The sequence below is a fragment of the Astatotilapia calliptera genome, chromosome 11 (genome assembly GCF_964374335.1).
Source record: "Astatotilapia calliptera chromosome 11, fAstCal68.1, whole genome shotgun sequence".
Classification (NCBI taxonomy): Eukaryota; Metazoa; Chordata; class Actinopteri; order Cichliformes; family Cichlidae; genus Astatotilapia; species Astatotilapia calliptera.
The window spans coordinates 31,274,952-31,284,932 of record NC_137432.1 but is presented as its reverse complement, the minus strand read 5'-3'; the positions used below and the strand labels follow the sequence as shown (position 1 = coordinate 31,284,932).

At 38.9% G+C, this 9,981-nt stretch overlaps 1 protein-coding gene across 1 annotated transcript; it reads left to right on the top strand.

Moving 5' to 3' along the window:
* The first annotated feature begins 3,129 nt into the window (after positions 1-3,129).
* On the top strand, positions 3,130-9,059 carry LOC145432028 (uncharacterized). Its single transcript, XM_080308639.1, has 4 exons — positions 3,130-3,326; positions 4,571-4,663; positions 5,751-6,098; positions 8,480-9,059. The coding sequence occupies exons 1-4, from the start codon at positions 3,260-3,262 to the stop codon at positions 8,728-8,730; spliced, it is 759 nt and encodes a 252-aa protein (XP_080164765.1). The 5' UTR covers positions 3,130-3,259; the 3' UTR covers positions 8,731-9,059.
* Positions 9,060-9,981: the final 922 nt, after the last annotated feature.

Here is a 9,981-nt window from a genome sequence, read left to right as displayed (position 1 = left end):
TCGTCTCTGTGGTGTTTTCGACCTTGGGGTACCAGCCTGTGAGTCTTACACATTAATTCTTGGGTCACAGAGAAAGAGAAAAACAACTAGTAAATGGGCCTTATTGAGTGACAGTTTCTCTGCACAACATCACCACAAAACATTATCCTGTAAATGCTACCATGGTATCAAAATATCACAACAGGAAGCATGAAGTAACAGCCCAAGATCCAAACCTTCCCACATTATCTGTGAATCACCATGGTGGCTGTGGACTGTACAGAGTTGCCTCCAGCAAGCTCCAGTAATATAACTCTAGGCATATCATTGTATCCCAAATAATATGTTAGCCTGAAATGAAATCACTATGTATTGTTAGCAGCCAACTTCCCAGAAGAGACTAACATCTACTAACAGTTCACATGGTTTTATATGAGACTGTGTATCTATTTAACTGGTTAAAACTGGTGGGGAGTGGGAGGCACTGAACTAAGAGGTGACTGATATCAGGCACCAATTATCGTGTATACAACTGCCCCCGCACATTGTTTTATACTCATATGTCTGCAGGTTTCTAAGTAATTATTCAATCAGTAAAAAATGTTTACTTTTTGAAATGAAGGCCTGTTAAGATTTATTTTATTTTATGGCCACATGTCTCCCAATCTAAACTCAAGCAGGGTTGGGCCAAACAACAACAAAAAAACTATTACCTAATAATCTATAAAAAATAAAGACACAATTAATCTCAATCAGTCCTCCACAAGACTTCTTGGAAAAATGAATTGCTCACCAATAGGAAGGTATTATACATTTTAAAGAAACAAACCTATTTGTACGGCTTTGTGCAAGTTAATAGTTGTACTGAGCACATGTGCTCCCTAGATGGGGCTGTTTGCATTTAAATATTTTTAGGCAACAGTCGGAAAACCACTGTGGCAATTCACCTCAGTTCATGTTAGTAAATACTAGTTTTGCAGTTTTAAAATACTAAGTATGGATTAGGTTACTTCAGATGACATATAGCGTCATAACTGTAACAACTTTGGTTTGGGGTTTGAAATATATGCATATTATAGTCTTGCTTCTGTTACTCATTTTACATCATAATTTGAGTGATGAATAAACAAACACTGATTTGAAAAAGTAAATATTCTGTTCTATGTTGAAATTATGCTGTAAAATACCTTACATGTTATCCATGTTGTCTTACATGTCACAATTAATGATAATTTTGCTACTTTTTTGTTATTACTCTTTTACTTCCAATATTTTTGGTCAGATGTGAGAGACAGATTTAAAAAGGGCCTAAACTGTATTAGAGGAAGTGAGTATTTACCCTCATGTTCCACATCACACAGCAAAAGGTTGGATGTTAAGAAAATTATATGAACAGTTTAGTAAAATGTGTTTTTCATGTTTTCAGAAACAGTTTTAATCCAAAAGGAGCATCTGTTCTTTCTATATTTTCTTCCTGATATGTCCTTGATCTAACACAGCTGATTTAAATGGCTAAATTACCTCCACATGTCTTGAATTTCTCCAGAGGCAATGAACTATTCATTTGACTCAGGTGTGTCAACCCAGGGTGATATCTAAAACCTGCAGGACACCAGCCCAAGAGGCCTGGAGTTCGAGACCTCTGCATATGACCCCTTATGAGCAAGCGCTTTGGCGACAGTGGGAAGAAAAAACTCTTTTTTTTTCTAACAGGAAGAAACCTCAGGGGCTCAGGGAGTGGTGGCCATCTGTTGTGACTGGTTGAGGGAAGGAAGACAATAAACAACTATAAATCTATTTAACAAAAAGCAAATAAACACTAGGCTTGGTAAAAACGTGCATAAATTACATCTATATATTAACATTATATATAGATGTATATATAGCAGGACAACATTAAGGGCTTTAAATACCAACAGTGTAGTTCATGAACTCATAGGGAAGTAAAATCGCATGACAGTGTGATACAGAGTAATGGCATGCAATGACTTTTGCAGAAAGGAAAGGACACACACACACACACACACACACACACACACACACACACACACGTGCGCGCATTGACACAGAAATCTGCTTCCACTACTTTTACTACATGAAAACATACTGCCTTGTGTTTTGTTTATGCTGACAGCCTCCTGCAGCTTACTGCAATCTAAATGACGTCTTCCCTTTTTCTTCATTTATTCATGGCCGAAGAATTAGAAAATATCATTATTTGTATAGCTAAATAAATATCTACAATGCTGTCAAAAACAACTTACTATCAGATGAAAATTGGGAGGATTTTTGAGCTTTCTACCCAGACAATCCAGAACAGAGTGCACACAGCCAGTCTCTGGTCTCACATGGCTGCCAGGAGGCCTGCAATGACTGCCCTACACCATCACGCTCATTTGCCCTGGTGTCGGCAACATGTGCACTGAAACCTGAACATGTTGATCAATGTTGTGTTGAGCAATGAGTCCAGATACGGCCTATGGCAGTTGGATCGCAGGTTTAAAACGTGGAAAAGACACGGAGAGCGCCATGCTGACTGCTATACCGATAGGGTAACAGCTTTTCTCATCTCCACCAAAAACAAGGCTTGTCATCACTGGATCTCAATCCACAGAAATACTGAGATGGGATATGGCATTTCCTCAACCAGAGAAACTCTATCCTCCAAAATGGCAACATTGCCCCAACAAAGCAGGATTTACCACTGACTACCTCCAGAATTTGAGAGTAAAATAAATACTGCATTTAGTCCCGTGCTAACTTGTGGGATCAGCTTGTGCTTGACTTTTGTGCAAGAGCGACCAACACAGCTATACTCGCAGACTTGTGCTTAATGCTGGTTGAAGAATTGGATTTCATCTAACAGCAGCATGGGACCAAACTGGTGACCAGCATAAGGAGGAGGTGCCAGGTTGTTGTGGTTGTGTAAGGTTCTTTCACGTGCTACCGATGATGGTAGAGTAAATGTTATGACGGAACATTGTTTTCAAAGCTTTCACTTTGGTAAATTTTAACATTTTTTAAGCAATACAAAACAAGCTAAAACAATAAGTTGCCCCTCTGAAAAACTCAAAGCAAAATGAAAAGCAAGTGATGATGTCACATTTACTCCTCATTGTTAATTTTAGTCTCAAATCACTTGGCCACAAAAGGAAATGATGAATTTACCCTCCCCTTTGAACAAATCAAGGAACTAACTACTTTAGAAACTATTACAGTCACAATTTACAAGCCAGAACACGTTCGCTGAACATCGGTTCAAGACTGTCAATAAAGAAGAATGGAACTACGGCACTATGTCAATTCATCTGTTGGTAGGAGAGCGAGGACCAGAGACAATCAGTCAGGTCTAAATCTTTAATAATTAAACTTTGTTTTGTTTATGTCAACCATTTCTGTCATTGCTGTAATTTATAGAAGTTACATTTTACTTCAAATAAGCAGTTTATAATCATTCTTTACAAGCTTCTTTTGTCTTGCTCCATCTCTAAAAGACAAAAATAACTATGTAGTTTACTAAATGTACTAAATGTGTGTCTGTGCTTATTTGAAGTGCATACATTTTCTATATGCTTGTAATACATTTAGGATTCCTTAAATTCCAAATGCCACTAAAAAGTTCTGGTTTGTGTTTTTCCAAACCCAGCCAGTGAAATATTTATTCCACCAGCGTATTTTGTGCAGGGTGTTTTTTTAAGTTAAATTTGTAATGCAGAAAAATGAATTAAGGGTAGTAATAATAATAATAATAATAATGTTTTGAGGAAGTAGAAGTCTTTGACTTTCTCTGAGTCTTTGAGAATGTAATTTCTTTTGGAAAAACTTCATTTTACCTGAGGCTCTTTTTCTTTTTTGGTGAGTACAGTCATAAAACATTTAGATCAGGGGTGGGGGAACTCCAGGCCTCAAGGGCTGGTGTCCAGAAGGTTTTAAATATGTCCTTGATCTAACATAGCTGATTTAAATGGCTAAATTACCTCCACACGTCTTGAATTTCTCCAGAGGCATGAACTAATCATTTGATTCAGGAGTGTCAACCCAGGGTGATATCTAAAACCTGCAGGACACTGGCCCTTGAGGCCTGGAGTGCGAGACCTCTGCATATGACCCCTTATGAGCAAGCGCTTTGGCGACAGTGGGAAGAAAAAACTCTTTTTTTAACAGGAAGGAACCAGGCTCAGGGAGTGGCGGCCATCTGTTGTGACTGGTTGAGGGAAGGAAGACAATAAACAACTATAAATCTATTTAACAAAAATAAAAGGGCGATGTCCTCCTGGAAGTGAAAACCCAAGAAGAAAAAGATGAACAAAAAAAGGAAGACAGTAGACCATAAAATTATAATCAAACATAATGCTAAATAGCTAAATGTTGCCCAGTCCCTAACAAGTAAAGAATCACCACAGGACTTCAAAGGCACACAGTTTTTTTTTTTTTTAAATGAATGAATAAATTGTGCAGGCAAGACATGGATTGCATAATTTGATTTAATAACTTCAAAAAAAATATTGAAAAGTAACATTTACTCTTTTTTTTATAATGCTAATAACAGAATCTTGTTGGATTGTATATGTGTGTTTTTGCCTACCCGTAGGAGGAGCAATAATCTTAAAGTTGGTTGGAATCAGCTTTGGTCTGCTGTGCATCATCCAGTCTGCTGTTAATGTTTATAGCTGGCTCCAAGCTGGTGCGTATCAGCCCACACCTTCCACAGAAATGTACTACAAACCCAGATTGATGGCTTAACCAGCGATGTTGTGTTTAAAGTAGGAGTTTTCTGTATCATTAGGGTCACTTTCATTTTACTTGACTAAATTACTGTGGAAACCTGCTTTAAACACATAACCTGACTGGGAGTAGGTTATGTTCCATGTCTGAGTCTAAAATTAGCTGGAAGCACTACGAGCACATGCCAAGTTAATAAAATTGATTTCAGTTCAATCTGCTGAAAAGTGATTCCCATCTTAGTTTGTCAGCTAAAAAAAGTCTCCTTTATTAAGCTATGGAAGAATAACATGTATAAATGTTATTTATATTTATAAATGTTAGAAATGTTATTCTTTAGACATTAAAATGTCTAAATGTATCCAGTGTTAGGTTTTAGAGCACTAATCTGCAGCCATCACCTTAGAAATAAACAGCAGCACTGAGCAATAAAATAATTAACTTCAGTTAAAGTTTTTATCTTACCACTCTGCACTAAATCCCATCATCATTATCACGTTCTAATGTCTGATTGGAGAAGTAGCAAAGGAATCATTTTGTGCAGAAGAAGAATCAAATCACTTACAAAACACCTGTTCTTATTTGAGCGCACACAGAATATACGGCAGAAACAGAGAAAGTCGATAAACATCATAGAAATAGCCGTTATCTTTGGCTGGAGCTTTAGGTTTTGTCAAGGCAGCAAACACAAGAAACACAAAAAAGTCTGGTTGTGTTGAGCTACACTTGTAGCATACCCCTTAGATCACATTAAATATAAAAACACAGCAAACACTGACTGGAGTTCTACTGACTGATTGTAGTGGGCTACACAATCTGATGCTATCTTCAAGTTAACTACATTATTTTTCCTTATTGACTTCGTTAAATCCAATCAGCTAACACCCTTTAATTAGTTTCGAAGACTATGAGTCCTGGATGACGTTTCAGAAAGAACAGTGTTAAATTAGCCCCGACCTGAATGCAAATGCGTTTCCCATAACACTGAGTAGCAAGTCAATGTATAACATGTAATTAATTACAAACATTTAATTGAATTCCTCTTCTAGATGGGACTTCAGGTGGCTCAAAAAACAATTCAACGTGCAATATCACCCTATTGTCACCTGATGACATCTCAGCTGTACTCTTAGAGAGAGACCAGTTGCTTCAGGAGAAAAAACAACTTACTGAAGCGAATGATCGGCTGAATCAATATAACGAAAGACTGCTTGAAGAAAACAGCCAGCTGTATCGACATGAAACACAACTCATTCAAGAGAAAAAACAACTGGAGAAGAAGAACAATGAGCTAAAGGCCACCAATAGACACCTAACTGAACAGAAGAGGATGTGTAATGACAATATCATCAGTCAACAAGTTCAGATAAGGGATCTTCAGTCCGAACTAGACAGGGGTAAGTGAATTAAATAAACAAAGTTAAATTTTGCAATCTATGCTAGTAACATGATTCAGCGATGCCCTGGCCTCCATCTCCTCCAGCTCTTCTTTGGTCACACTATGGCATTCCCAAGCCAGACATAATCTGATATAATCTCTCCAGCTGCTCTACTCTGAGGTTTGCCCAATTAGCCAAGCTGCTCTAAGGCTGAGCCCAGTCGCCCTTCGGGAAAGCTAATTTCCACTGTGTTGTATTGTATTTTTGATCTCATTCTTTCAGTCATTACCCAAAGGTCATAACCATAAGTGAAGGCTGGGACATAAATGGACCAGTAAATCAAAAGCTTTGTCTTTATACTAAGCTCTGTCTTCACTACTACAGACCGATACAGTATCTGTATTACTGCAGACAAGGGTCTAATACATCTGTCAATTTCCCATTCAACTCTCCCCACCTGGTGAACGTACCCCAAAGTACTGAACAGAACAACATCATCTGCAAAAATCAAAGATGACATTCTGTGACCGATTCTGTCCATAAAAATTAAAAACTGAATGAGCAGCACTAGCAGAATCCAAGATCCATCGAGAATGATTGAATGATTGAATTATTGATGGAAGTGCGGACCAAGCTCCAGCAAAAGGTAGTGTAAAAGTAGCTGAGAAGTGAAATCCCCCTAAAGATGCCCACTTGATCCAACTCCAGCTCTGCTCTTCACCCTTGTGTCCAGAACATGTGGACGAAGATTTGGTAATACGATTACAAAAACGACCTTCGCTTTTATGGTGCCCTGGTGCCACATGCACTTATGTAAATATATATATAGTATTTGTTTTTGACAAAGCATGGTTGTCAAAGAAGTCCGGCAACAAAACACCGTTCGGATTCAGGTTGAGCAGGCCAACCCTCTTATCCACTTGGGAAACTCCAGCACATAGATGCTGAACAAGTATACCCACCCCTACTTGTTGCCTTTCACCAAGGGCAGCTCCAGAGTGGAACAGAGTTCAACCCCTCTCCAGAGACTGGTTCTAGATCCCCCAGTGTGTTTTATGGTGTGCTATACTATATCCAACTGCTATCACTTGGTCTCAAACACTAGTTCAGAGAACTTACATTCCATGTACCTAAAGCCAGTTTCAGCAATTTGGCATCAGACCACCAAGAATTCTGCCTTTTATTGTGTTTATTTCCTGTTTTTATGCTTGTCTTATTTACTCTGCACAGTGTCCTTGGGTGTTTTGAAAGGTGCTTTTAAATAAAATGTATTATTATTATTATTATTATTATTATTAGTAGTAGTAGTAGTAGTAGTAGTAGTAGTAGTATCATCATCATCTCTGCCCTGTTGGTAGTGTGTTCACAGGAAGGATTGGCCCATGTGGCTCATTCAGGCTGAGCCTTGCCAGGCTCCATGGCCTAGGGGCCAACTACCCAATGCTCACCAATGAGCCTCTTGCCCAGGCCTAGTTCCAGTATTAAGGCCCTGGTAACCCCTATCCAGGCAAGATGTTATGGTACATTGGTTTACCTTCAATAAGGGTCTTGAGAATTCCACTTAGTACACTTCATCTAGAACAAATTTTTCTTGGGACACTACAAGGGCAAATTGACCTCAAAAACATAGCTTCTTGGATCAATAGGGCGCATACTCCTCTCCACCACAATAAGGTAGGGATTTATGTAAATGTAGGGTCTACCTTACAATATAAAGCACCTTGAGACGACTGTTGTTGTGATTTGATGCTGTATAAATAAAAATGAATTGAAATGAACTGAATTAATTCAGATCCACAGGGGATAAATTGAAATGTCTCTTTCCACCAGTCTTTGAAAACTGGTGGAAAGGTTCAAATTCAGAAAGTAAGAGTGTAAATTTGCATTTTAAAAAGTAATCAGACATTCAAAGTGTTTTTCTGGCTCATTTATCATCCATGAGTAGCACATTGCAGTTTGATGTTAATATGGTGTTACACTGAAGAAAAAGTTCAGTGATCAGACCTTTACTGCAAGGCTTTGAGTCACACAAAGGCAAAATTATCAAATTTTAAGTTGCAGTGTCCTATGCATCGCAGCAAAAAAACTTTTCTGGCACAACTTCACCTGCTTCCAAGGTGCATGGAGAAGATGAAATAATTCACAAAGCAGGAACTCCAGCAACACTTGAGGGAAGATGAACAACTTTAATAATTGACCAACGCGTTTCGGCTTGACCCTGATGAAGGCCACAAGCCGAAACGCGTAGGTCAATTATTAAAGTTGGTCATCTTCCCTCAAGTGTTGCTGGAGTTTCTGCTTTGTGAGTGTCCTATGCATAACAATTTTAGCTGAACATGAACATTAAATGTGACATGATATTGATGACAAAATGCATTGTGTTCTATGGTGTTTTTCAGTGAAAGAATTGTGCCGCCCACTGCAGTGCAACCCTCTGCCTGTGCCATCAATGATGCCTGTCCCCCCAATGCCTCCTGTCCCCCCAATGCCGCCTGTGCCACCAATGATGCCTTTCCCCCCAATGCAGCCTGTCCCACCAATGATGCCTTTCCCCCCAATGCAGCCTGTCCCACCAATGATGCCTTTCCCCCCAATGCCGCCTGTCCCACCAATGATGCCTGTGCCCCCCGAATGCTGCCTGTGCCACTAAATGGCCTGTATTTATATAGCACTTTACTAGTCCCTAAGGACCCCAAAGCACTTTACATATCCAGTCATCCACCCATTCACACACACATTCACACACTGTGTGAATGTGTAATGATGTAATGTAATGATGCCTTTCCCCCCGAATGCTGCCTGTGCCCCCCGAATGCTGCCTGTGCCACTGATGTCTCACCTGATCTATCATCTATCACGCAGAGAGCATAATAGAACCATTAACCATTAAGTTAGATCAAAAGGAAATTAATCTTTCTTTCTGTTATGCCCTATTATGACATTTCATTCATGACAATAAAGTTTCTGCATTTAAAACTACTAATTTATATGTAGTTTTAGATACAATGCATTTCAATTAGCATATATATATATATATATATATATATATATATATCTTATCTTTACCACATAACATCACGCCTTTGTAAATAATTAAAATGATCACAGGGAGGAAGCAAAACAGAATACCACACATGGACCTTAAAAGTAAAACAGGCCTTTGGCCTCCGGACCTGCTCCGTAATGGACCCCTGCTTTGTCAATTTCCGGGCTGGTCCTCTGATCTATATATAAACTGTTTTCGTGAGCTCCACTGTTTTCTGTGGACTGTTTTTGTTTCTTATTCCGATTCATTGTCAGCGCCTGGGTCCACCCCTCTCGATCTCCACAGTCTCCCAGTGGTTCCCAGCCTCAATGTTTCCAGCTCTAGCATGTTTCCCAGTTTTTGGGGAATTCATTAACTTATAGCCTTCAGTTCCTTTTTGCTTGTGTATTATCTGCCTTCAGCCAAATAAACAGCATACTTTCAGTTAATCTCCACTTGTCTCCACATGTCTGCATTTGTTTCCTTACGCCATTAACATGCCACACAGTCAATTGCTTCCACTGAAAGAAACCTGTTGAAGATGGGCAACCATATTAATGCACTGCAATGATAGTAGATATTTTTTAAAATACCCTCAATACAGGAAATGACATCATAAGGGAAGTAAGATTGCATGACATTGTGGTATAGAGTGTGTATACATATCTGGATGTTGGTTTCAGGGGAAAAAAAGAACCATCATGGGAATTTTAGTTCTATGTGGCTCGCATGCAGGAAAAATACAGCTTTATCTCATGGTGTTGACTCATAGAAAAAAAACCCGTCAGAAATGAAGAATACAAATAGCTCCCCTTGTCTGCAACTTGCTAAATGTTTGCCAGTTAGCTACAAGCCAGTTAGCTCTGTGTCAACCAC

Bases quoted from the DNA above. Each gene is read 5' to 3' on its own strand.
- LOC145432028 (XM_080308639.1), top strand. From the start codon at position 3,260: ATGGAACTACGGCACTATGTCAATTCATCTGTTGGTAGGAGAGCGAGG. The intron at 3,327-4,570 runs GTCTAAATCTTT...GCCTACCCGTAG, and splicing joins GACCAGAGACAATCAGTCAG to GAGGAGCAATAATCTTAAAG. The intron at 4,664-5,750 runs GTGCGTATCAGC...TTCCTCTTCTAG, and splicing joins TTATAGCTGGCTCCAAGCTG to ATGGGACTTCAGGTGGCTCA.